Source organism: Peromyscus eremicus, chromosome 20 (assembly GCF_949786415.1).
Source record: "Peromyscus eremicus chromosome 20, PerEre_H2_v1, whole genome shotgun sequence".
NCBI classification, from domain to species: Eukaryota; Metazoa; Chordata; class Mammalia; order Rodentia; family Cricetidae; genus Peromyscus; species Peromyscus eremicus.
In genome coordinates, this window is record NC_081436.1 from 59,707,703 (window position 1) to 59,735,026 (window position 27,324).

Consider the following 27,324-nt stretch of genomic DNA (forward strand, 5'->3'; position numbering starts at 1 on the left):
GTCTTTGCCGAGTTTCCCTAGAGTCCTGCGTCCTCTGCGTCCTCTGCGTCCTCTGCGTCCTCAGGAGAGGAAGTTGCTGCACGCAACCCTAGCTTAAAGAGTGAGGTGTTGTGCTCTAGACTTCTGTTTGAACTGATACTTTAAAACCAAGGCTTGGTCCAGCTCAGCCCAGAGTAGAATCTCAGCGAAAGCTGCTGAGCGAAGTGGACGACGGTGGTAACCTTCCACACTGCCCAGGGGGCTGCTGTGACGAGGCGGTGGCTCCAGGGACCCTGGGAAGATTGCCTTCAGCTACAGCTGTGGCCTGGAGGAAGTCAGGGGTAGCATCCCTCACTTGGGCTCTTAACTTACTAAAGAATGAAGGGATGCAGACAAATACCAGTAAAAATAAGGTTTTCTAAGTGCAGAAGGGTGCCCCATTTTACCCTTTCGTTCTCTTGAAGCAACCTTTTGACTTTCGTGTTGAGAGCGGTTTGTTCAGCAGAAGTAGATGGGCTAGAAGAGAACGGCTTTTGTGTGCTCACAAATTCACTCTGAGCCATTTCCCCTTGGGAGTCAGGCTCTGAGAGCCGAGGATGTACAGGGTCAGTCCATGGAGAGGAGATATAAACTGGAATAGTCTCAGTCTCAGAAAAGAAGTGCTTAGGATATCGTATGAGAGGCAAAAGTGTGATGTCATAGAAGTTCAAAGCATAGAGATCCTGTGTGAGAGCAGACAGGGGCGTAACATCGCATGACATAAGGGTGGGTAAGCCATTCGTCCTGAGAGTCAAGACTGAAGCACAAGCAAAGTAAACTGAGGCACCCAGGGAGGAGTCCGGAGTGAAACCATTAAAGCTGAGGACTGTCTGAGAGAGAAGGCCGTCCAGGCTGCAGAGAAAGGGAAGATGAGGCCGTCTCAGACTGCCTCATTTGCCATAGAGTGAGGTGATTTTTCACAAAGTTAACCTTGGGAAAAGCGTGATTTAATCAAGGGAAGAAATGGACTGGTCAGAAAGGTGATACTCTGTCTTGCAAGAAAATACCCCCCTTTATCCTATGAATGTGATTTTACCTACCACCACATGTTGTGTATGCTTTCTGTTTGATCCTATCATTAGACACTCGATGTTTTCCTGCACAATTCCTCAAATGGTTTTAGCAAAAATGTTTGCCGGCATTGATTAGTTATTGCAGATGACAGCAATGTGCATTGAGCCCTGTATCCTGAAGGGGGCGCCCACAGCCCACACTGGGCCATCTGAGCTGCTGATTACATAAGCCCAGGGCAGTCTCTCCTGGGTGGGGGTGCATTTGCTAATGATCTGGGGACGTCCTGGTACCTAGATGCTTCCGCTTGTTTTGGGTTGGTTATTAATGGCATGTTGAAATAAGTGTGCTTGTCACATTATCTGCTGCCATTAAAAATGAGCTTTACTAAAGGCACCAAGGGAGATCAGTAGAAAGAAAAGCAGGGAATCCGTACTTTTCTCTTTCCTTTCTTGCTTTGTAAGTCTATAAAGAAGCTGCATGCCTCCAGAGTGAGGCATTTGGCTCGCAGTGATGGATAGTGAGAGAGGATTGGAGTGGGTGTGTGAGGGCAAGGGTTAGATATTCCCGTGAGAGATTGATTACCTCAGACATAACTGGCCTGTAAAAAAGTTCCTACAAAATCAACTGCAATACTTCTTCTGTGTCATTGCACAATAATATATTAAAAAAAAAGAGAGAGATAGTGCAAAAGAGCATCAACCTTTTATTTTGAAAATGAAGCGTTCCCTGTATTCAGCTTGACAGCTCATTGAGCCAATGTCTATCCCTTGTGACAGGAGTATATGTCCTAACGCTTCACTACTCAGGTCAAAGCTGTAAATCTAAGGACACAGTCCTTATCTGGTTGTTTGACCTATTTTTGTAGAATATTCTGGTTCTTCGATTATGAGGAAGAAATCAGGAGTGTGATTTTCATATGGTATGGAGACAGACTCTTATGGTGTCATATGGTCAAAACAGAGATCAGCGGAAGTGGCCAACCTGTTAAAAATCTGATTAGGGAGAAGGGCATGTAAGCTGCTTGGAGGCCTGCAGGAGCAGCAGTAACTCATGCTCAGGCAATTGAAGGCTATCCTCTGAGCTCCCGTTCTTCGGCATTCATTAAAGAGCACTTAGTTACCATGGCAACTGTCCCCTTTCAGTATTTATGAGCGACAGGGTATCTCACAGCATCTCAGGCACACAGGCACACAGCTGACTACCGTGTGCACTGAAACATTTGATGAAGACTTCTAGCTGCTCTGTATGCTGCAGAGGAGGCATATTTTTGTTTCCAGTTATTTTGGGTTTATTATTTTTTTTAAAAAACACAATTACAGCAAGCTTTGACCCTGAATACACGATCCTTGAAGGCACTGTGCTGCCTCTCCCGCTTAATTTCCTTCCCTTTCTCATGGAAGATGGAGATAAACGAATTGAACTTTATATTCGGGGAAGAGCAGCGACTTGAAGATTGTGAATATGCCCCTGGCATCTACTGGGGAGCTTTGTAGGAAACTGAGCTGGAGAGGAATGCTTTCCACCCTAGTGAGCGGGGATTTTAGGGGAAATGAAGCAATGGGCAGTGAATAGCAACGAGACTCAGTGGTGCCTAGGGTGTGTGACTCCTGCCATGTCATCAGGGGGCACTTTAAAGAAGCTACTGGGCATTTTCCTTGAAGTGGCGCACTGTGTGCCATCTAATTTCAGAACCATAATCCTCTCTTCTCCCTCTATACACACACATACATACACACACACACACACACACACACACACACACACACACACACAGCAGCCCAGCAATCGGTGATTCTGGTTTGAAAAGCTGGTCAGCATAAAGACCGCTTTCCATGCCTGTTGCTAAGAGAATCTATGAGGAGCTCCTCTCCCGAGCTCATGTTATCCCAGCACACATGGGAAGGGACGGGGAGTGGGCACATGGGGCTCGTGTAGGTGCCTAAGTAGGAGCAAGGGTGGGGGGCACCTTGCTGTGTTGTCATGGAGACAGCATGGTGTTGGGCACTGCTAGGGGGCCTGCTTGTGTTCTTGCATGTCTGCAGGGCCGTCCTCCACACACTTGTTACTACAGATGCACATGGTTCCTGGGACAGCTTCTTAGCAAATGATAATTTATAGTGATGTATGTTGAGGTGTGAGGGTTTTGTTTTGTTGTTTTGTTTTGTTTTTTGGTTTTTCGAGACAGGGTTTCTCTGTGTAGTTTTGGTGCCTTTCCTGGATCTTGCTCTGTAGACCAGGCTGGCCTCGAACTCACAGAGATCCACCTGGCTCTGCCGAGTGCTGGGATTAAAGACGTGCGCCACCACCACCTGGCTTGTTTTTTGTTTGTTTGTTTGTTTGTTTGTTTGTTTGTTTGTTTTTAATTGTTAAGCCACACAAAATCCAGCCCACTATCCAGGCAAATGTGGAAGTAATAATGTGGTGGGAGAAAGAAAAAAACCTTTCTGGTAAAACCTCCTCATTAGAAAGACTGGAGGCTAAACAACTTCTTTGCCTTTTCTGAGCTGGGTGTGACATTGGGAATGCTGCTTGGCTTAAAACAGCATTAATGTTGTTGTTGTTGTTGTTGTTGTTGTTGTTGTTGTTGTTGTCGGCCACCCTGCTGGGCTTAGGACCCTGTACACAAATCCTCCTGGGCATGTAAGTGATGCTGGAAGCACTTGGTCCACAGCAGTGCTCACTCATCAGCAGGGGGTCAGTTGTTGAATAAGTGGGAGCTGTACCTAGCCAGAGTTGTGATTCAGAACTCGGTTGTGTGATGACTTCACCCAGGCAGGGACTGGAGAATGCTATTTCACGTAAGACAGCTCACCTTTCATAGACACCTTCAGCTTTCACCAAGATAGGCTAAAACTGAGAAGATTGCTGGGTCCTCCTGGCTAAGACAGCCCGATGAAATCAGAATTCTTCGGTGTCCCCAAGAGCTGACCTCTTTAAGATTAGTTCCAGGGAAGCCGCTCAAACACACTACCTAGGATTATTTTAAGGCCTTCAGAAGGCAGTTGCTTAAAAAGAAGTTTGTACTGCATGAAACAAAAGTTTCACACACACACACACACACACACACACACACACACACACACACACGCATGCACACATGGGTAAATTATCAACCGCTATTCACTGCACATTGTTTATTTCAGTGTGTTCTTGTGCAGCTGAACCTTTCACGTGAACTAGAAATGATCTGAGGACTTTGCTAGCTGTACTCTTCGCCGTGTGCTGAAGGAAACACAACTTAGCCAGGAGTCACAGAGACCCACCCTGTCCCGAGCGTTTTCCTGTGCAGAGTTTATGTTCAGCACTAAAATAAAACACATCAGCCCCAAACAGAGGCCGCAGAAGGGGGTGAATGAACACTTGTCTTGTTATCCTCCCTGCCCAGTACACATTCGTGTTTTCTTGTCTCCATACTGGCCTCCATCCCGCTGCAGTTCCGGGAAAATACGGGAGCTCAATAATTATTTGTTGAGTGAATGAAGGAGATTTTAGTGCCCTCAGACCGGTGAACAAATATGTGCTTCTAAATGTTTTTGTTTGTTTGTTTGTGGTTTTATTTTGTTTTCCTTTTGAGCTTTGTTTAACAGCTCTTGGACCCATCTCAAGATCCACATTTTGCAGTTTTTCCCCCCTTGGAGTTAAGAAAGAAAGAAAGAAAGAAAGAGAGAGAGAAAGAAAGGAAGGAAGGAAGGAAGGAAGGAAGGAAGGAAGGAAGGAAGAAAGAAAGAAAGAAAGAAAGAAAGAAAGAAAGAAAGAAAGAAAGAAAGAAAGAAAGAAAGAAAGAAAGAAAGAAAGAAAGAAAGAAATCCCAGGCATTTCTGTCATCATCCCTAAAGCTGCGGAGTTCCACAGCCAAAGGCTAGGGAGCATCACCAGCTTGTCTGTTACAGGGGCTTCTTCCAGACTGCATCCTTTTGCAGGCCTCAGAGAAACTCCTACTTCCGGCTAGTTACCCTAACAACCTGGGCTCTAGGTTATGGAGAAACACAGCAGGGTTCATGGGGAGCAGTGGAAATCTGATGTTGTTGCCTACAGGGACTCCCAGGTGTCAATATTCTGACCCACCCCTTGGAAACCAAAGTCGGTACTCTGACCCGCCCCTCGGCCCCGCCCTGCATCCTGACAGAAAAGCCCCATTTTAAGGAAAATCCCTCTCCTTCCTCTCTCTCTTCCGCTTTTTCTCTCCATTCCCATGAGGTGTGCACCCTCGACCCCCTCTCTCTCTTCCTCACTCCCTTCCTCTCTGTCTCCCTCTTTCCCTACCTTTCTCTTTATCTCTCTATTATAATAAATTCATAAAGAGAAAGATAGGAAAAGACAGAAAGAAGAGCGGAATGGGGGAGTCAAGGGTGCACACCTCGGGGCGATGGAGAGAAAAGATGGAGAGAGAGAACAAGGGGAGGGTTTTTCTTCAAAATGAGGCTTTTACATCCGGATGCAGGGCCGTGCCAAGGGGTGGGTCAGACTATTAACGCCAGGGACCCTCTGCTCAGCGTGCCGCCTCAGCAGAAACGTACCACTCCCTCCAGGAAACGATCGCAGGGCAGTGATATTTGGAAATTAAGTATTTCAGAGAAAGGTCGTTTTTGTTTTTTTGTTTTTTTAATGGCTTGAACAAGACATCGAAATACATAATTCAAGCCTTTTGTTTACTCTGTTTTGTTTATTTGCTCCTGCTTTTTGCAGAGGAGAGGTTTCCAAAGGCGGTCCCTGGACTAGCCATGCCACCACTGGGGATTCGTTTCGAGTGTGAGTTCCTAAGTCCTGTCCCACATCTGCTCCTTCAGGGGCTCCGGAAACAGAGCCCAGCAGTCGTGTTTCAACATACCTTAAGGGGCTCTGACACACGCGGCGGTTGGAGAAATTCTGGTTTAGACGCAAAGACCTGGGTAAGATTTAGAGACTCGTGAAGTTGACTGAGCTCAGCTGACCCCGAAGGCAGAATGCTTCATCTCACTGTTGGTTTACTCCTTGAGAGTCTGGTTCTTTCTGAACAGAACTTTCCTTCTTCCACATTATATTTTGTTTTGTCCTTTGCTCATTGATTCTATTGCTTAAACCAGTAGATTGGGCCCTTTCCAATGATTAATATACAAAGAAGAAAGGCAAAGTGATAAGACCTTACCCTCCTTTTTACACCCAAGTTGTGAAGGCAGGGTTGCTAAAGAGGTTGTAGCTTTTTTTTTTTTTTCTCAACTCCTGTTTGGATTCTTTTTAAAGTTTTCTAAATTTCTCTTCATTGGAAGAGTGGGTTAAGGCTAACTGTGATAGTTCAATAAGAAATGCCCAGGCATAGTATAGTAATCACCTTCTTGACAAAAACAAGAGAGACAGGATTGGTTTGGGCTCCTGGTTTGAATCTCAGTTACCATGGTGAGGAACGAATGGCCAAGCCTTCCAGCTCACAGCAGCAGCAGTCCGGACAGGAGCTGTTTACCTCATGGTGGAGCAGAAGGCAGAGAGCAGAATGCAAGAACCAGGGCCAAGCTACAGCTTTTAAAGGCTGGACCCCTACTGACCTACTTCTGTGAGCCAGGCCAGGTCCCAGCACCGAAAGGTTCCACAGTCCCCCTTAAAATAGTGCCACCCACTGGGAAACAGACATCCAAGACATGAGCCTGTGGAGGAAATCTCAGATTCTGACCATGACTCATGGCTCCTAAACCTGTACAGACTTCTGGAGGCCATCCACGCTGAAGCGAACTGAGAAAATGTATGGAAGGCTCACATTTCAGTCAATGTGGAGCATGACTGAAACATCTCTAACATTAAAGGGGAAAAGGTAATGGCTGATGGTAGAGGGCAGAAAAAGACAGACAAAAAGACAGTCATTAACTTAGCAATCATCCTTGTCATAATCATGCATCTACTCCCAGAATACCTTACTGCCATAGCTCCACTGCACATTCTCTGAGGTTTTATTTGTTGCTTTATTGATCAGAAAAATAGTTAGCCAGGCTGCCATGTCTGTTGCACAGCCATAGTCCAGCTACTTAGGAGGCTGGGCATAGGAGGTGTTTGAGCAACCGGGCAACATGGCCAGACCCCATTTTAAACAACCAAAAGCAAAGGCCGAGGCTGTGGTTTCGTGGTAGAGCATTTGCCTCCAATGCGTGATGTCCCAGGTTCAATCCCCAATATGGCCAAAAATTAAACTATCCCCAAACAAGCACACTGAGTATAGATGTGAATAAAATACAGTACAGACCCCAGGAGCTTAGGGACTAGGGCACAAACGAAGGCACAAAACTTCATAGATGTAGTAGGAGTGGGTGATACATAGTGGAGACAGTGGAAACATCTCTTAATCTCTGTCTTTTGAACTGTAATTCCCACCTGCCCATATCAACCAAGCCAGAGTCACAGAAACTAAGCCTGGGGAAGCAACTCACTTTTAGACTCAAGTCTGAATCTATTTTTGTCGTTCTAACACTTAATCCTCAAAATATTGTCTCGTTTTCGAGACACATGAACACAGACAAGGGACTGCTTTCTGTGAACCAAGGTCATGATTACAGACATGCACATTCTGAATAAGCATCCACACTGACCCTTCAGTTCCTGACTCTGGTCACATATAAGCTGGGATTCCAAGGTCAGGGCTTCTTCCCTGTGTTCCTGGGCAACAGACTGCATGTCTGTCCTTGGTTATAAGAGTTCCCTTGGCTGGTACACGGCACAGATCCCTGCAGATCTGCCAGGGCGCCTGGACCCCAGCCCAGAGCACATCCGGCTGGCAGCATGGCTTCTCTGGACACCAGAAGGCAGCTGACTTTCCAGTTTGAAAGACTTCATGCTACTCAGCGTCTGTCCAGAGAGACACACAGGAGACAGCTAGGGAAGGAGTTGGGCCAGGGCAGGTTTGTAGCTGTGACTGGAGTTGCATCAAACCTGTTGCCTAATTTCCTCTGTCTAATTTGATTTCTCTTCGGCAGGGGGGCAAATAGATCAATACTGCTTTTTATGCTGTGATTAAGTGGCCTGAAGGAAGTTTTCCATTGGTTCATCAACCCTGCCTTTAGTACTGTACCTGGGGCTGCAGAGCCTCCTTGGACATGGTGGAAGGCTTTCCATCTGTCTAGAGCCCACAGAAAGCACCTTCTGGAGGGGGGTCAATTAGGCCTCCCCTCTTGGGGCTAAGTGCGGCACTTATGCATGGGATGTCTGTCCATGTTTCTTTGCCTGTTGTCTGATGCTGATGGCTTTGCTGTGGCTCCATGGGAAAGCATTTGCCTCTAATGCATGATGTCCCAGGTTCAATCCCCAATATGGCCAAAACATTAAACTATCCCCAAACAAGCACACTGAGTACAGATGTGAATAAAATACAGTACAGACCCCAGGAGCTTAGGGACTAGGGCACAAAGGAAGAAACAAAACTTCATAGATGTAGTAGGAGTGGGCGATACATAGTGGAGACAGTGGAAACATCTCTCAGTCTCTGTCTTTTGAACTGTAATTCCCAGCTGCCCTGTGAATCCTTCTCTAGATGTTTTTCTACATTTGTAGTGCTCTTTGTCTCTCCAACTCTTTGAAAGGTGGCTTCTTTACTATGCCATTATATTTTCTCGCTGCCTGACTCCTCATCTTCTCCCCCTTTTCTTTCTCAACGGGAAATATCCTGACTTTGCCCTCAGCTCTGCTCTTCTGCCAAGCATCTCAGAGAAATTAAGCCTCCCAAAGGAAAAATAATGAAAAGGCAATTTATCCATATTTTTTAAGTGGAGTATTTTGGTACAGAGGGTTACTGAGTTCCACATGTCAGGGGAAAAGACAATACTTGTAGTTACCTATGAACATAGATTCATTGTAGGCTTACTATGTATAAGAAATTTCTGAGCACATGGGAGACGTAAATACAAGGTATAATATATGTTGTCAAAAAGGGTGTGTGTTAATGGGGCAGGCAAGACACAAATGTGGGAAATGACAAATAATATTTCAAAAGGAAAAATGGAACCATTCATATTAGTACAAGAGACAGGAAAGAACTGAATACTGGTGGGAAAGAAAAAAAGAGGCAGATGATAATCCTGAGCTGGGTTCATCTGCAGTGGCTCCACACAAGGCTGGGTTGTGCTTAAGCAAGGGCACTGGATCAAGAGACTCCTTGAGGGTGGCTCGAGGTTTGCAAACAGAGGGCAGACAAACTACCGTGATGAAGAAGTCCAGTCAATGAGGAGAGTGGGGGAGGTTCACTGAACACGTCATAAAGACACTACAGGGTGAGGTACAGACAGCAAGGAAGTGGGAGGAGGATTGCTCTTGCTCATACAGCCAAGAGCTTTGAATGCTGAATTAAGTACAGAAGAGTTTCTATGATGCAGCTCACCCAATTGAATGTTTTCAAGCGATAGTTTGAGTTGATCTAAACATGGGCTTTACAAGCTTATTAGTTACTTTTCTGTCGCTGTGGTGAAGTAGTGTGACTGAAGGAATTTATAGAGAAAAGAGTTTATTTGGGATTATGATTCCAGAGCAGTAGGGGTCCATCATGGTGGAGGAGGGAAGCAAGCTGCAGGTTTTGTGATACCAAAACGGGAACAATATACCTTGCAAGGTAAAGTGTCTGTTTGTAGTTAAAGAATGAGCTCCTGTTTGTCCTGTGTTACTTCCTTGTAAGTTAAGGTTTGTGTTTGTAGTTAAGAATAAGTTCCTGTTTCTTGGATCTGATGTAAACTGCAAACATGTTTTTCAGCCTACACTAAACTTGGGACCCTATTTACATGATACACCGGCCCCTTATGTTGTTGTTCAGCTTTCTATGGCCCCACATTGGGGGCCAAAATGTTGTTGATGTTTAATTACTCTTTACTCTTTTTGGCTCTTTGGTTTTTTGGGGGGCCTGTCATCCAGCTACCAAATAAATACATTTGGAGGCTTATTCTTAATCATAAATGCCTGACCTTAGTTTGACTTGTTTCTTGCCAGCTTTTCTTAACTTAAATTATCCCATCTATCTTTTGCCTCTGGGCTTTTTCCTTTTCTTACTTCTGTATATCTTACTTTCACTCTTACTCCATGGTGATTTGGCTGTGTGACTGGGTGGCTGGCCCCTAAGTGTCCTTCTCTCCTTGTTCTCTTGCTCTTCTTTTTTCCTCCCAGATTTCTCCTTCCATTTATCCTCTCTGTCTGCCAGTCCTACCTGTCCTTTCTCCTGCCTTGCCATTGGCTGTTCAGCTCTTTATTAGACCATCAGGTGTTTTAGACAGGCACAGTCACACAGCTTCACAGTGTTAAACAAATGCATCTTTGCATCACCAAACATATGTTCCACAGCATAAACAAATATAACACATCTTAAAATAATAGTCTACAACACCCTTGTTCATTCCCTTTCATTATATTTCTTTAATAATGTAACAGCCAACTCTCTTGTCCTTGTAAACACTTTATCTCTTCCATAAAAGAGACCTCAGAGGCCAGCAGGGGTTGCTCTCTAAAATCCTGACTTAGGGAGAGTTACACCCCAAAACAGATTGCTCTAACTGGACAATAGAGAATTTGGGTTTGTTTGTTTGTTTGTTTGTTTCCCCCACAATTTTCAGTTTAATACAAGCCCAGCCTGGACAACCTAGTGAGACTGTCTCAAAATACAGAAATAGAAGAGTTGGGGAATGGCCCAGTGTTGAATGTTTACATAACGTGCAGGAGGCTCCCGGCTCAATCTCCAGTAGCCAACAAACAAACACCCTCAGAAGCCATGAAAAGGGGAGAGAGAGAGAGAAAGACACTCATTTTAGAGATTTTTTTTTTCCCCTCTCAGGGAAACTCTCTTCAAGAAATTGATGAAACACTGGAAGTGGAGTTAAAAAGAAGGGACAGTTGTTAATCCCACCGATCAAGAATAAGACCACTACCACAGTTTAAAGCCAAATTTGAAGCAAGCTTTAATTAAATACCGGCCAGGTCGATGGGCTCTGGCCAGGTCCATACCCAGGTTCCTGGGAAATAGCAGGTCAAGTATGGCAAGGGCTTAAGAAAGAAAACCCATAATTCATTGCATTTCCCATCAGGTCCAACCAGGGGCAAGCAGGCATCCTGACATACCTCCAGTTTGTGAACCTCTGCCCATGGGAAGGGTTTGTAGAAGGGTCAAACAGACCTGTTTAGGGGAGTGAAAACATGTGGCTTGTTATCTCCCATGAACAATAGCCTCCAGCATTTCAGGAACTATCTGTCCTGGGGCAAGGGGCTTACAGATCAGAGACATTTTTGTTCCCTGGATCTCTTGGGCATAGTAATTAAAACTTAAAATGTAACTTTGGCTCTCACACAGTGTTGCTTATTTGTGACCATAATTAAGTAAATGCCACGTGAGAGTAATGACTGCACTCAAAATCAAGGGGCAGGTTTTAAACTTAGGATCTGATTGAGCAGATAAGAAACCCCCTTGGGCAAGGAACTCCTCTGACCTTGGTAATATGTAGATTTTCTCTTTGATAAAAATGCAGATACAGTAATGATAGCACCAACCAACCTTCAATTGGAAATAATGTCTTCAATTCGGAGTGTAGCATCTAGTAAAACAGAAAGAAACACTAATGCAGTCATCATCGTGATAAAATAATGCCAGCACAAGAGGGTTAGAAGCTAGCAGGAAGATACCAAAGTAAACAACCGGGAATGTGGACTCCTACAGGCAAACAAAGCTTAGGAAATCAACAGCAGGCCCAGGGTCCCAGTTCAGCTTGTCAATCACAGCGCCATTCCAGTCCTTGCATTGACAGGTCAGTCAGGTGCTGTTTTGACCACAGTGCCACCAGAATGTCCCTTGGATACTGCAGTGGGCTGAGCCATTAAATAGTTTTGGGGTGATCCAAATATATTTTAGAATCCTTTGATTCTCAGGTGATCAGCTGGACAGCATGAACTGTGGCCTCGGGGAAGATTACCTAGAAACTTCTCTGTGAAGATCCTCTTCGGGGTCCCTGGTAATGAGCACCTTTTACGATTTTTAAAGATTTGCTATTTTAAAACTGAATCCTCCAGATTATTTCCATTGTCGAAACTACTAAAGGTAGACCCATTCTAGCAAACAGCACACCCCCACAACAGCACCATTTTTCACTTCCCTTGGCTTTTTTGCTTCTTTTATATGTAAAAATTATTACCTTTCAGCTGCAAATTGCCTATATTTGAGCACTAACGAAGCTGAGCACCTTTTCATTTGTTAGTCACCAGGTTTTTGTTTTTTTCTTATGAAGAAATGTCTATTCATGCCTATTGTTACTTTTTCTTTGGATGATATAATATTATTTGTCTATTTAAGGGTTCTATCACATTTCTTGCAAAGCTCTCCAAACTTTTGAGAAATAAATGCTGTAATTATTTTACCCAGAAAATGTTCTGGGTAAACTGTGAAGTGCCATGTGCCTGTTACTATTACGGAAATGCTGACCTTGTTCATTAACCTAAGTTAGAATCCTGTTTCTAGCAAAGAAAACCTTGTTAATTCAGAAAAGATATGACTAGAACGTCAGCTGCATGGGCCAGGGGTTTTCATCTGTTCTTGGTGCATCCACGGCACCTAGAACAGTGCCTGGCGTGCAGCAGATGGGCAATGCACACAGAGCAAATGAGTGACAGGGGGCAAGTTTTTAACTTTGGATCTGATTGAGCAGATAAGAAACCCCGCTTGGGCAAGGAACTCCTCTGACCTTAGTAAAATGTAGATTTTCTCTTTGATAAAATGCAGACACAATAACAGCACCATAAACAGTTGTGCTACATTCTTCTGTGGAGAGGCCCCCAAAAAGCTTGACTACACAGCAGCCATGACAGGCTTAGGGGCCTAGACACAGCTTCTGTGACAGACTTACTGGCAGGTGTTACCACCCAGAGATCCACCCAAGGCTGGGGAAATACCTGACATCCCAAACATTCCAACTAGTATATAAGATGGCCAGATGTCCTTGAGCCTAGTACATATAACTATTTCCCCTTCTTACCAAAATACTCCTAGACAATTGTCAGCCAATCAGGGTCCTGAACCCTGGAAATCCCCTCACCCCAACCACTGCTATGATAAAAGCCCCACCCCACCTGAGCACAGGGCTCTCTGCTCTCTACAGCTATGTGGGACAGACAGACCAAGCCCTGGAGCTTGAAAATAAAGGCTCTTTGCTTTTACATACAGGATTCTGTCTCCGTAGTGGTCTTTTGGGGGTCCCCACAATCTGGGCATAACACTTCCACCAACATAAAGTTTGTTTGGTTTTCCTTTTTCCTTCCTTCTTCCTTCCTTGTTTCTTTCTTCCTCTCTTCCATCCTTCCATCCATCCATCTTTCCATCCTTCTGAAAGGACTGGTATTGGCACAAGATACTCCAAGACCAAGTTCTCAGCCCAAAGGAGATTTACTTGTCCCAGAAGGACGAAGGGAAGAGATTAAGAGACAAACATAGGAAACAGAGGGCAAGAGAGAAGTGGAAAGGGAGTGGGAAGGGGAAGGGATATTTGCCTTTGGTTAGAGAGGAGACAGAAATGGCCTAATGCAAATGGCAGTTTATAAAGGTAAAAGGGGAACCACCATCCCCTCCCACCACCCCGTGCTAGGATGAGGTGGTTACTTTTGATTGGACAGGTTAATTATGATCACTAAAAGGAGGCTTTTGATTACTGGACTTCAATAGTTTGATAGCTGGACCTTGGTAGTCAACCTGGGGCTAAAAGGGGGTGGGGAGGGAGGAAGTGGCCAAGTACAGGAATAGACTTCGGTGGCTAGCTTTAGGAATGTAATCTAACAGTTTTTAGCAAGGAAGAGGGAAGGGGGTAAGGGCAAGGCCTGTTTGTCATGCTTGGGCCTGCAAGAGACCCTTCACCTTCCTTTCTCTTGAAACCAGAGATGAGTACAGTGGTGCAGATAGAGTTCACAGGCCACAGCTATGAAGTAGTTATCTTAAAATCCTCAACATACAAAACCCATGTCTTAAAACCTAATTTCTCTATGGTAACCTCACAGGCCTAATTAGCAATCTAACCTCATTTATTTGAGAAATAAGAGACAAGAAAGGTTTAATGATGCAGGAGTAGCATTCAATGATTTGATAAAAGACTCAAAGGTTTGCTTTGTTTTCAATTTACCAACATCTAATTCCTGAATACACGGCAAACCCGCCCTCCTCCTATGCCCCATTTATCACTTTTCTGGTACTTGTGAGAATACTGTGTATGCAAGGTCTGGAGAAAGTACAGTGATGTGCCTTCATAATGGTGGAATGATTATAGTCCTCCTGTCAAAGCTGCTAGGTAGAGCCAGGGAGTTAATCCACAGGAATTCTCTGCAACGGTGCCCAGATTTCTAGGCATCCCGTGAGCTATTACTTCCCCAGTCTGTTCAAGTCAGCGGATCTCTGCGTATCTGGCTGTGACTAACGCCCAAAGCCCTCCTGGGTGTCTCCAGTCCCACGCCAGCTCTGGGTGAGTCTGCCTGTGGAGAAGAAGCTCAGTCAGACCGGCAGTCTGCACTTCCGCAAGTTTGCGATTTTTGATGTTGTTGTTTTGTTTTAAGTTGTTTGGCATTGTTCCCCCTCATCCTGGAAGCCTTGTACCTGTTTGGGAGAGCCACGTTCACTGGATGCCCCAGGAGCCAGCAGATCATTAGCTGTGCTTCTTAGAAGCAGGTGTGCCATTTGGTCTGGGTCAAGCTCAAGCCATGCAGTGTGTGTGAGATTCGGGCTATGCTAACTGGGATTCAGGCTGTGCTTTGGGATCTGATAGAGCCTCAGAGATGCTCTCTATCAGGAGGGGAGATGAAGTGCTAGAATGCACCAGAAGAAGAAGATGATTAGCTATCTCTGAATTCCCACCCAGCTGGAAAACAGCTAATTACCATCAGAATCCCCAGTGTCCTGCTTGTTTTTTTGCAAGGAGCGAAGAGTGTCCAGCTATCTTTTTTTCTTTTCTTTTCTTTTCTTTTCTTTTCTTTTCTTTTCTTTTCTTTTCTTTTCTTTTCTTTTTTTTTTTTTTTTTTTTTGAGCAGGGCCTGTGGTGCCCGGAGAAGGCACCCTTGTGCTTGGTTTCTGTTCCTGACACTTAGGCCCTGGGTGACTCCTGAAAAGTCGTTCATCTTCTGTCAGCTTCCATTTCTTCATTGGTTACAAAGACATAGTCCTGTGACTGCTGAGAAATCAAGTAAAGCAATGCTCACGAATGTGCCCGGGGGCTGGCAGGTGATCCGCCCATGCCTAGAACTTGTTGAAGTGGCCACTAAGCCCACAACTTTTGGGTCACATTTGCTATTACTGCCGTCTTCCTTTTAGTGTGGTCTAATTGTTTTTTTTTTTTCCTTTGCCCCCTCCTTTCCCCCTTTCTGTTCTTACCCGCCATCTTTTCCTGCCTGTGGCTCTCCTACTTGCAATGCTTTAGTCAACCCCCGCCCCACCCCTACACTCACCCCCTACACCCATCCCCCCACACACTGTGCCACCACGCTGTGCTGCACTGTGCATCCCCAAAAGCATGTTCTTCTGTTCTGTTTTGCCCCTGGAGACATTCAAAGGATCAGAAAAGTAAAGTTTTTTGGTAACTGTCCAAATACTTCTTGCAAGCTGCATGAACCATGGGTCTCTGCTGCTGCTGCTCAGCTTTGCCCCTGTAATGCAACCACAGATAAGAAAGTGAATGAGGGGGACTGTGCACATAACATTTCCCTGAAAGAAGCAGGCTGTGGGCCAGATTTGGGCTGCAGACCAGGGGCTGGAGTTGATTGGCCTACAGATTCCTCACACTGGGCATCCATTCTCTGACATCCTGATCTCCACTGAGACATCCGGGAAGCCTTTAGTGCCTCTTGGGCTATGTTTTTCCACAGTACAGGTTTCAGACAGCAGTTCAAGCAGTGATTGGAGAGGCTGGCCTGGGCTACCTGTCAAGTTAGAGGTGGTCCTGGGTTGCATAGAGAGACCCTGATTCAATTAAAAAAAAAAAAAAAAAAAAAAAAAAAAAAAAAAAAAAAAAAAAAAAAGGAAAGGAAAGGAAGGAGAAGAAAAAGAAGGAGAAGAAATGCTCTTTGTTTTTACTTGCATACCCCGTGTTTGAAAAGTCTAAAGAAGTTCTGTTGGGTACTTGGATTATAAGTAGCACCGTCAATTTAAAGCTTTGAATAGTCATCATAGGCAAAGAAATATAGAAGCATATGGTGGCCCCTGAATATTGCAAGATTGCTGTGTCTCCGGCTGTTTCCAGATAAGTGTGCACCGCCTTCACTGAGCTGTGAGCAAGCGGCTTTCACTGTTGAGTGGCAGTCTCCACGGGGTTCCGGATCTACCTCTGTCGAGTGCCACTTGACTCTTGCATAGTCCTCTGCTCCAGCTTGGACTCAGTCGCCTGTAGCCATCTTAAATCATGGCAGCTGGAATCACTGAGACCCTCCCTACATCAGGCCTGTGGTGTTTCCTAGTGGAGGGAGGAGTTCCAGGACCTCTGCAGGATTCTCCCTGGGTGGTTTCTGGGGTGAAGGGGCTTGCTTCCAACCCTGACAACCTATGCAATTCCCAGGACCCACCAAGGCTGCTTTTAAAGAAGTCCTAAGAGTCCCCTCCCCGTTGAGGTTTTTAAGCCTCAATGGTCGTGCTAAGATTACTGCTGTCACATGATTACTGGGGGGTTAAATGAGGTAACGCTTTAAATCTTACTTCAAACACAGTATTAATCTAAACTGGACAGTGACTTGGAACTCTATTGCTACTCAGTAGATGACAAACAGTTAATTTAATTTCATCAAAATGCGGCACACACATCGCCTGAAAGGAACTAAGGGACCATGTTTAGCACTTGGAGCTATGTTGTGGAGACCATAGTCTCTCTCCACTCCACTATCCACTTTTTTTTTTTCTCCAAACCCTCTGTGGATTTCCTCCAGTTCTTTAGCTTTCTGGTACCTGCCTGGTTGTACCTATTCCATATTCCATTCCCTCTGCCAGCACATCTCTGCCATCAATTATGCTCACTGACTTTCTTTTTCTTGTCTCCTGTGGTGGGAGAGAAGAAAAAAATAGGTCAGCTTCTTCCATCAAAAAAGAAGAGTGAATTTTGAACGCCTCAGCTATTTCTCGGCCCGTCTTCTCTTTCCCTTTCCCTTTGCGGAGATCTTAGCTGTTTGCTCTTCTTACTCCAACAATTCCCTTCTGGGCCTACGATTCAGAGCTAGCACCAAGTTTAACAGGCACCCAGCCCATTGGGTACTCTTAGGAAGGGTACTGCACAGTGGTAGCCCAGTGGACTCCTGGGTAAGGAGACAATCCTTTTCCACTCGGGCTGTGCCTGGGGAACAGGTCAAGAGATGTCATCTTCTCAAAGGCAAAGCAGCTCCCCAGGAAAGTCACAAAATTATAAGAGCAAGCCCACGTGCCGCCCAGAAAGCTATTTCTAACTCTTACTGACTGGCCACGCCAGTAGACTAGCCTTCCAAAAACCTAATAACCATCCCTCATCTCTAAGCACTTACCTGTTCAGTATTCATAGGATGTGCCTCCTCATATTCTGATAGCTTGGCTGGCTCACATTCAATTCCTATTTCTTCACAACATTAAATTATTTTTAGTTTCCCACTTCCTGAAAGCTAGTGATTAAAATATGCAGTATTTATGTTAAGTAGCAATACAGAAATTTGCTAATAACTTACTTTTATATAAATGAGGATGCATGCAAATGCCTTCTAGATGCTCAGCGCCACGTGAGGTACACAGGGTGAAGGACATGGTCCCTACCCCAAGGTCAGGCTTCTAGTGTCCAACACAGTTTATCCTGTCACAGTCTATGCCACCATCCATGGCCTATATTGCAGCCAAGAGCAAAAGAGCAGGGCACAGGATCCATTTATTCCTCTAAGTCAATGTTTGGACAGCATTTTTAGGAAGCTGCGTTAAGTGTTTTGTCATCATTGAGTATCAGTCAAGTTCCAAGCAGTCGTCCAGTTTAGATTACTAATGTGGTTGAAGCGATTCCCATCTTCTTTGCTGTGGGAAGCTGGTGTAGAAGTCTGAACAGAGGAAAGCGGATTGATGGAGCAGCAACTTTGCTTCATAATGACAATGTGCTCGAAGCAGCACCAGTTAGCATTTCCAGAGATGTGCTTACTCTGCTCACCGTTTATATAACTTGTCACGTCCATGAAGCTGACAGAGGAGGGAGTTGGAAATAGACAGCTGGAACACGTGTCTGAAAGACAGAACTCTTCCGCTGTGACGGCGCTGAGGATGACTGGCCATCTCCAGCCAAGGAAATTTCACTAGCCTCTGAAGTCCTTCGACACCACACAGAAAACAGACCAAGAAACACCAAGAAGGGTGGGAAGAAGTGAGTTCCTATTTATTTTCTGGGGATGAAGAATGTTTTCAGCACCCGTACACTTTTTGCGGGGCTCCCCATAAAGCTTGAAGGGCAGTTGTTCCCAGCTTCTGAAGCCACACAAGATCCTATCATAACTCATATCTGTACCTCAGCTACATGAACATAGGCTGTGTACCATGGGTGAAGTATTAATCCTTTTTATACCCAGCCTCCTTCTGTAGCACAGGAATAATAATTGCACCTACCTCCTAGACTATAGGAAAGATCTAACAATGAACTTTAATTCACAAAGAAATGAACTGTGTTGTGTTGAGTGTACAAGGTGTCATAATGTAGAGAAATGAGATATGCTTTTAAAGATGCCACTAATAGCACTGAGATGGCTCTATTGACTTTCTTTTTGTCTTTTGCTTCTCCTGGCGATCACATAGGAATCCATTCATGCTATGAATAAAATGAAGGAGTTAGAATACAGCAGAATGCCTAGACAGGTCACTTTTGGGGGTCAGGAAGACCCACAATGCTCTAAGGAAAGTCCCTTCTTCTACAGTGCTCTCTTGGGATGCTCACGGGTGGGGCTGCTGCCTGGGCTGGCTTTGCTTCAGTGATCTCATCTGTAAGAGCAGGCAGCTGGCTGCTTGCTCGAAAGCCATTTGCAAAAGGACACACTGTTTTTCTGCAGCTGTGGTGTGAGTGGCATCGAAGCTGTTGGCTAAATCAGAAAGCAGCCTAATGTTATCTTTGAGGCCTCTGCTTCCCTGTGGGCATCATCAGCCTTAGATATGTGTAAATCACAACTGGGACTCAGTAAACAGAGGCGACACCCCTCCAGAGTGAGACCTGCCTGCCACTCTTGTGATGCAGGCTCAGGGTGAGCTTGTCAAAGGTCGGCTTCCTCCTGGTCAGTGACCAGGAGAACAGGTTCACTGTGAATCTGCTAACAACCCGGGACAGGACAACCTGGGAACCCAGTTCACTGCAGGGACAGAGGGGTGTTAATCGCTGAGCAGGCAAGACAGCTATTGGCCAGGAAGGAGACAGAAGGATGTGAACAAGATCCTTCGCATGCTTGCGAGGTCAGAAAATTCCCTGATAGATTGTCTGCCCCAAAACAGAAGAAGGGTCTTGCCCACATTCGTATCTGTCCTCTAGGCAGATTTGCTTGCAATCCTTTTCTCCATTCTGGCCCCTTGCACTCTGCCTCACAAACATCTGTGCAGATTCAGCCTCATTGTTTCCCCTGCCTGTCTGCACCATTGATGTCTCTAATGATTAATATTCTATTTTCAGTTAAATGATTTTTGTTGTTGTTATTTATTTGTGTTGAACTTTACATCTGAGGGATGTGAGACATTAGTGCTGAGCTCACTCTACCTAACATGCCTTCTCTGGTATCCATTTTGTTGTAAATAACAGTATTTCCTATTTTGTGGCTGAATAATATTCCACTGGGCATGTATACCAGGTCTTCTGGATCATTTCAGCTGTTGACAAGCATTGTGGCTGATTCTATTACTTAGCTGCTATGAATTGTGCTGCGATAAATATGATGTGCACAGCTCTTTGTTAACTGGGCTGTTCTCCTAAGGACACACTCTCTGTCAGTCTTTGACTATAGTAAACAACTGTGCTCACTGATGTAAAGATACAGTCTGTGGAAGGCCAAGGCGAACCCAGAGGCTCAGTCATTGCTTTCAAAGGAGAGAGTCCAGGCTATCGTGTGGCAGCCTATAGCAGGGTGTGGTCTGTGTGGGGGGTTGTGCCCTCTAAACATTTCAGTTTTTCTTGTAAGTGGGAAAGAAGACATCCCCTCCCATCTCTTGGTTAGGGGGTAGGAGTGTACCATGGCTGAGCGTCTCACCAGATTCTCTGCATTGAGGAAAAGAGGAACACTGGTGTTCTGGCCTTAGAAGACAGGAGGAGACTGCTCAGGGGCAGTACCCCAATACTCACCTCCACCCCATCCCCGGGACTGTGGGTGGGGCCCACCTAAGAGCAGAATATACTGCAAAGACACACAAGGCTTCCTCCAGCTGTCTCCCAGTCTGCTGACCCTCACCACGCGTTACTTTTGACCAACCCCCTTGTAGTCAAAGCGAGGACTTGCGTGTCACCTGCCTCTGTCCTTGTTGTGACGCTGCCCATCTTGCCATAGCACGGGACCAGACTGGCAGAGGAGATTCGGAGTCTGACCTTGACCTTCACACCAAAGGCAGCCTCTTTTGGAAACTTATAAAAGCTGAGGGATGTCACGTGACAGTGAAATAACGATGCAGGGAGGCCTTTGGAGAAGGAGGGGACTGCTTCCCTGTGCTGTGACAACAGCCTTAGATGAGACCCAAAGACCAGGCCTAGCACTCGTCTCTTTCTTGAAGGATCAGCTTGCAGGTGACCTCAGACTCGACATTCAAGGCGGACTTCAGATTTATACTTTTGTGATGGTTGTGAAAGGAGATTTTTGTCAAAATCCCAGAGGCCAAAATGAGCGTTTTTTTCCTTCCTTCCCTGGAGGTATTTTATCATAGTGGCAGATAAGTGACTAAGAGGGCGGGGCTGTATAGACAGACCGTTCTCCAGAGGTGAGAGTGTTTCCTAACCCCTGCAGTGTCTCTGGGGATTGAACTATGTGAGCCTCAGGCACGTTCTTTTAACAGCTCCACAGCAGAATCACCATTGGAGAAATGGAGGAGGAGTAAGACTTTGCTTATACCTAGGGCTGATCACACTGTTATTGCCAAGGGCTGATAGTGCCAATGAACCCCTGCTTCGTGTAAGTGGCTGAGATGCTACTAAGGATGATAGCTACAGCATGTTTACTTATTTATTTCTAATTAACGTGGACCACTTATCAGAACTGTTAGGCACTCAGCAGAACTCCTGGACTGTGTATTTACTTCCGGTTTAATTCAATGTTCTGTTTACAGAACACAGCCATGTCACCAAGGTTAAGAAATAAATTGATCTGAATAAGCAGGAGAAAAATCCTTCTATCATTTTGTTTGGCCATTTCATATCCATAAAGCACCTACTATGTGATGAGCATCGAACAATCTGTCCTACGACTCACAGTGTGCACCCACTAGGAAAAGAGCCTGTTCAAGGGATCCTGTCCATCCACTTAAACTAGGGCTGGGTTGTGGTGGGGTGCCGGCTCAGCATGTGTGAGGCCCTGGGTTCCATCTCCATAACTGCAGAAATAAAACTGAAACAAAATGAAACTCAGAGAATTTAGGCTACAAGGGAAGAATTAGTCAGTTTCACCAGAGCACTGGGGTTGGATTCTGGGGTCCACAATTCTTTCTGTCACTCATTCAGAGGATCTAGTGTGACATTTGTTTGCACGTGCGTATTGTGTGATAATTAAAGCAGGGCCATCAATTGTGCCACTTATCATTTCTTTGTGAGAGCATGAGCAGAGGCAGAGTGTTGGGGGCACCCTAACAGGAGCGAGGAGGGCATTCAGGGTAAAGAGCTTCAAGGGCAAAGATGCAGACACGTGAACACTCCTGAGCACCGCAGAACTGCAGCTCTGGCTGGAGAAGTTGGGTGCCAATGACACTCTGTCAGACACCTGCCTTGCGAAGGTGGAAGCGATTCTTTTAGCTGCTGCTGATCATGCCCGGAATTTACACCATGCGCCAGTGTGACTACATTTATAGAATGCCTTATGATAAAGACTGTCTTAGATGCTGTCTGATTGCCCCTTTCTCTTGCTAACCCCGAGGGTGAGAAAAATCAAAGCCACGACCTTTATTTGACGTGGAGCAGAGAAATCTGATTTGATATTTTTCCGTGTCAACCTCCTTTTAAAAGTCCCACGGCAAGTCACAGAACCGGTGTAAGAACCCGAGTTCTCCAGATCCTTGTCCTCCATAATTGCCGATGTGTGCATATGTTTTCTTTCTAGAGGTGGTATGCACACCCAATGCCTATTCTCTTCCTGTTTAGTATAAAATACTCTCTCTCCCCTGGAATAGTCTTACTTCCCATCTTTCACAAATGTCAACTATTCAGTTGAAGAACCACTGGGAAAGTGTTAGGCTTCAGCTTTTCAATAGTGTGGACAGTATTGTGATAGCAGCCATTGTGCGTAGATCAGTTTCCTCCGCCGGCGTGTTTTCCTTCATTTCAGAGATTCTTACTCTCAAGTTTTCCCTTTTTTCTCTCCCATTCATTTCACAGAGGCATTTTAGTATGCATTAAAGAATTCTTTTGAGATTATAATTTGATCACATTTCTCTCTTCCTTTTCCTCCCTCTGAGCCCTCCCATATTCATCTCCCCACTCTCCTTCAAATTTATGCCCTTTTTTTAACTGATTATTATTTCATCAACATGAATTTTTTTTCTCAAATAGTATGTCCTGATTACAGTTTCCCCTCCCTCTACTCCTCCCAGTTCCTCTGACCTCCCCTCCCATCTTGGTCTACCCCCTTTTCTGTCATTAGAAAACAAACAGGCTTCTGAGGGATAATAATAAAACCAGATAAAACAAAAACTAACATCTCGGAATAGGACAAACCAAACAAATTGAAGGAAAAGAGCTCAAGAGAGGCCACAAGAAACAGACACAGTCTCAGAGACCCATTTGGACACACACTCAGAATCCCACAAAAACACTAACGTATATGTGATGGATCTGTAGGGTAGAAAGAGAGAAAAAACATGTATATATATGCATATTTAAATAAAAAATAAAAATAAAACATAAGATAAAATTTAAAAAAATTCCCTGGTGTAAGACAAGGAACCTCCTCCAAACATGCCATTGAGTTCACTCTCTGCTGGCCATCTGCTGGGCATGGGGCCTACCCTCAAGAGGACTTTGTTTCTCCAGTGAGACTTCCTGGAGAAAACTAAGTTTTCATTTGCAGGTGGTTGTCAATTGGAGATTGCTTCTGGGTAGGGATGGGGCATGTGTCCGATTTTCCTTCCAGCTCCCTAGGGCACCATCTGGTACAGGTTCATGCGGGCTCTGTGCATCAGCACCCTGTGCATCAGCACGAATTTTTAACCCTTTTGCCTTCTTCGGGTAGCAACCTCAGCAATGCATCAGTCCAAACCTTTGTTTTTGACTGATAAGCTTCATTTATGTTGCAATATAAACTTAACAAAGTCTTTACAAAAATGTCCATCTTTAACATCTTTGAAAACACAAGTGAGTCAGATCCCAACTTTAACATTGTACTGATAGGAATGATTTAACTCGGATGAGGGCCAATCTAGAAGACTTGCACAAGAAAAAATGCTCTTGGTCCTAAATCCTTCACCAGGTATAAGCCTTTCATCCATCCCGCCGAAAGGCAGAGCTTTGTCCCCTTCCCTTGTGATCTTTTGAAGCAGCCATGTGTCCTTTGAGTCCCCAGTGAAATGGCTTTCTCAGAAGCGGCTTTTACAGCCGGCCTTCGCCTCCTTGCTCCTGGTACTTCTTGAGAGTGCTTTGCTGCTGTTTAAGCTGCTTCTTTTTAAAGCTTGTTTTTAAGTTTGACTTTGCTTGATTTTATTAACTGGTGAAAGCTTGGGACCAGTTTTTTTTTTTTTTTTTTTTTTTTTTATTGCTTCTGGCCTTCATTCTTAGGCTGCAGGAAGCCTGGTCTGCCAGGTTCTCCGGGGGCAAGGGTCCCGTGGAAGTGCTGGAAAGTGCCAGTCCAAAAGCATCCGTACAGTAAGAACCACAGAACTGTAGCCTAAGTCTTAGGAGGGTGGCACCCGGGCTGTGGGAAAACTTGACACACCCTGTACGAGCCCAAGAAGTCCCTCAAACCTGAAAGTCTGGCCCTCTCTAGGTTGTTTCCTTCTTCTTGTCGTTACTTTCTTTCTCTCTTTTTGATCTTGCATCATCAACATATATTTCATCATAACTCATGCCCAAGGTCTTCATTGTCCCATTTAGGAACCGGACACTGGACAAGCGTTTTTCCCTCCTCAGTGTGTGAGGCTGTGGTTGTGTTTGCGTTTCCTCCTACTCAGCATTGACCTTTAAACAGCCCCTCCCCTGTAAGAGCTTTTTGTTGAGGCATGAGAGTACCACCTGATCCAGCAATCTCACTCCTGGGTCTTCACGGTGGAGAAGCCTTCACACAGCGAATATACAGCATTCTTTCCCCAAAATGCCATGTGAGGTAACGTATGAGTTAACTAACCATTTAGTCAGTCCATAGTGTTTACGTCAAAATAGCAAGTTGCCCACAGCAAATACATAGTTTAATCTATCAATGTAAAAAGTAAAGCTAAAGCCAGGTGGTGGTGGTCCACGCCTTTAATCCCAGCACTCGGGAGGCAGAGCCAGGCAGATCTCTGTGAGTTCAAGGCCAGCCTGGTCTACAGAACGAGATCCAGAGCAGGAACCAAACTACACGGAGAAACCTTGTCACCCCCCCCCCCCCCCGCAAAAGTAAAGCTAAAATAAGCTACTGGGGTTGATAATGAATATGCAAATATGTGATACAAAATGCTAAGTAATTATTTTGACATATCTATTCCAATTGTTTTCAAATTTCTAATTTTGCCATTGACCAGGGGAAATTTCTCAAAATGTATTTCTTTCCTTGATAGCTACCAAATTCATTTTGATAAGTATCAAGTGGTAGTTACTCCTTGAGGAGTGAAAATGGGATTTGGGAGGCGGAATCAAGGGAGCCTCATCTGTGTTTGTCAAAGTCAACATTCTGTAGAATCGAGTGTACGCCCAGCATGCTCATCTGCGTTCAGAATGTCCTGTAACTTAAAAGTAGGGAAATGCTGTTCTTTGAAATACCTTTTTAAAAAGTCTCAGCATGACAGACAATGCCCTTTCTCAGTCTGTCTTCATTTGTCACCTTAAAGATGGGTCTCCTGGGTTTTCCTCTTCAAGAGTTTAATAACTGTAACAAAATGTAAGTGGTCTGTTCTGTTCTGGAAGCCAGGCCCTGGTTCCGGGATGAAGCCCTGCCTAGTGGAGTCGCTGAGCTAAATCAGCCCTCTTGTAGTATTCTGTATTTGCGAGATGAGCCAGTGATGATCTGAGTTTGTTCTGGTTTTCCAAACGCAGGAGAATCTCAGCCGAAACTCACCATCAGGCCGTTAACTTCAACATCTTCGAGGGCATGGTTTGCCATGGGGTGCCCCTGGTGACTATTTCACGAGGCAGAGTGGTGTATGAAGCAGGTGTTTTCAGTGTCGCAGCGGGAGATGGGAAGTATATTCCACGCAAACCATTTGCTGAATCCGTCTACAAGAGAATCAAGCAGCGAGACCAGGTGAGCCCCCCCACAGTGACCAGTGCTGTTTCACCGCCCTGGGTGTCAGGTTTGTTGTTCATTGCTCATGGTGGTGGCATCGTGTCACAGTGGGTTCAACATGCTCCTGGGGCATCAAGATTGGCCAGAGAGCACAGGCACACTCCAGCTTTCAATCAAAGAAGTTCTAGCTACTTTCACAGACATCTCTCTTATAGCTTTCTTGACTTTTTTTTCTTTTCCCCATGATAGGGACCTATTCACCATTTGGTAGTCAGGGTCTTCCAAGAGCCAGCACAGATGGACCAAGGTGCTGGTTGGGGGATGATTGGAGATACCTGTAAGAGAGAGGAAAAAGGAGCTGGGAAACACTGAGAGCCAAGAATGTGATTCAAGAGTGACCTGAGAGAGGAAAGAGGACAGGAAAGAGAGGAGCACATTCTAGATGGCTGGAGTTCAGACCAGGCTGGGCTCTGGTTAGGGGGAACCTTTGAGCCACCTCTGAGTGTCCTACCCAGTCATTGGCTGGGAGCTGCTGTGGGAGGAGGCATGGCCTGTTGGCACACCACTGGGGATCTTAACTCAGCCACTATGCTTGAGGAATTGTGCTCTCTTTAGCTAAAAGTTTGCAAGGCGCTTTCTCAGGGTCACCACCAGAGGTAGAGTTTGGGGAAAGGGGATCTGAATATGAACACTCCACATTGCCCAGCGGTATGGCCAGAGCAGGTTCCTTGTCGTCTCTGGGCTCTGCTTCCTCACCTGAAAATTAAACATTTCTATCCTCAAATTAGATTTTTAAATGTCAGAATTAATATATGTCTGTCTTGTCTCTTTGCTTTCCCATAACTGATTCTGTAATGAAGGCTCACAATCTTTGTAACAACTCAGTGATAAAAAAAAAAGAGGTTTTTTTTCTTTCTTTTGGTTTTTTGAGACAGGGCTTCTCTGTGTAGCTTTGGAGCCTATCCTAGAACTCGCTCTGTAGACCAGGCTGGCCTCAAACTCACAGAGATCCGCCTGGCTCTGCCTCCCGAGTGCTAGGATTAAAGGCATGCGCCACCACCGCCTGGCTGAGGTATTTGTTTTTAATTTATTTTCATGTTTCATTTGTGCAAAATTTTAAATTTCACCAAATGCACTAAAATATTGAAAAAAAAAAAAACAACCAAGTTTAGATGAAAAAGTTTAGAATTCTGTAGTTTGAGGGTGGGCAGGCAAGCCTGTCCTCTCCGTCTGCACTAACCGTCTCCCGAGCCGCCTGGCTGGCCCCATGGAGCGTCCCCTCCTGTTCCAGGCAGGCTTCACTCATGCCTGCCCCACAGGATCTCTGTAACCCATGGACGCCTTCCGGAACTCACCCCTCTTTCCACTTTTCAAATGTGTACCTCTCCCCAGAGTTCTGTAGCTGTTTTTAATTCATTTCATTCAGTTCGTATAGCCTCTTTGGTTTTTGTGTAACATCTTGTGGATTTGTTTCATTTGCAGATTCCCAGAGTCCATTACACAAAACACCTCCACTTTTCAAATCATTACCTAAGGTTTTGCTTAGGTAAACCCGTGCTCTTAAATACTTTAAATTCCTCCCAAATGCCACAAGTCTATTTTTATCTTCCCCCTTTCCTTTTTTTTTCTCCCGTGCTGGGTGACACCTAGGACAGATTCTCTAAGGCCTACCTTTTCCCACTGAGCCACACCCTGGCCCTACAGTTCTCTGTCCACTGTCTCTCAGTCAACAGAGATGATGTTTAGGATGGTGCTGAGTTTGCCGCGGGGTTAATTTAG

General features: G+C 45.1%; 1 protein-coding gene across 1 annotated transcript in view; it reads left to right on the forward strand.

Annotated features, from left to right (window-relative positions):
• Dpys (dihydropyrimidinase) overlaps nucleotides 1-27,324 on the forward strand; it is a 76,398-nt gene that overhangs the window by 42,187 nt on the left and 6,887 nt on the right. Inside the window, exon 8 of the mRNA XM_059247027.1 lies at nucleotides 25,356-25,563. Coding sequence (XP_059103010.1) covers nucleotides 25,356-25,563 — 208 coding nt within the window. The remainder of the gene's footprint in view (nucleotides 1-25,355; nucleotides 25,564-27,324) is intronic.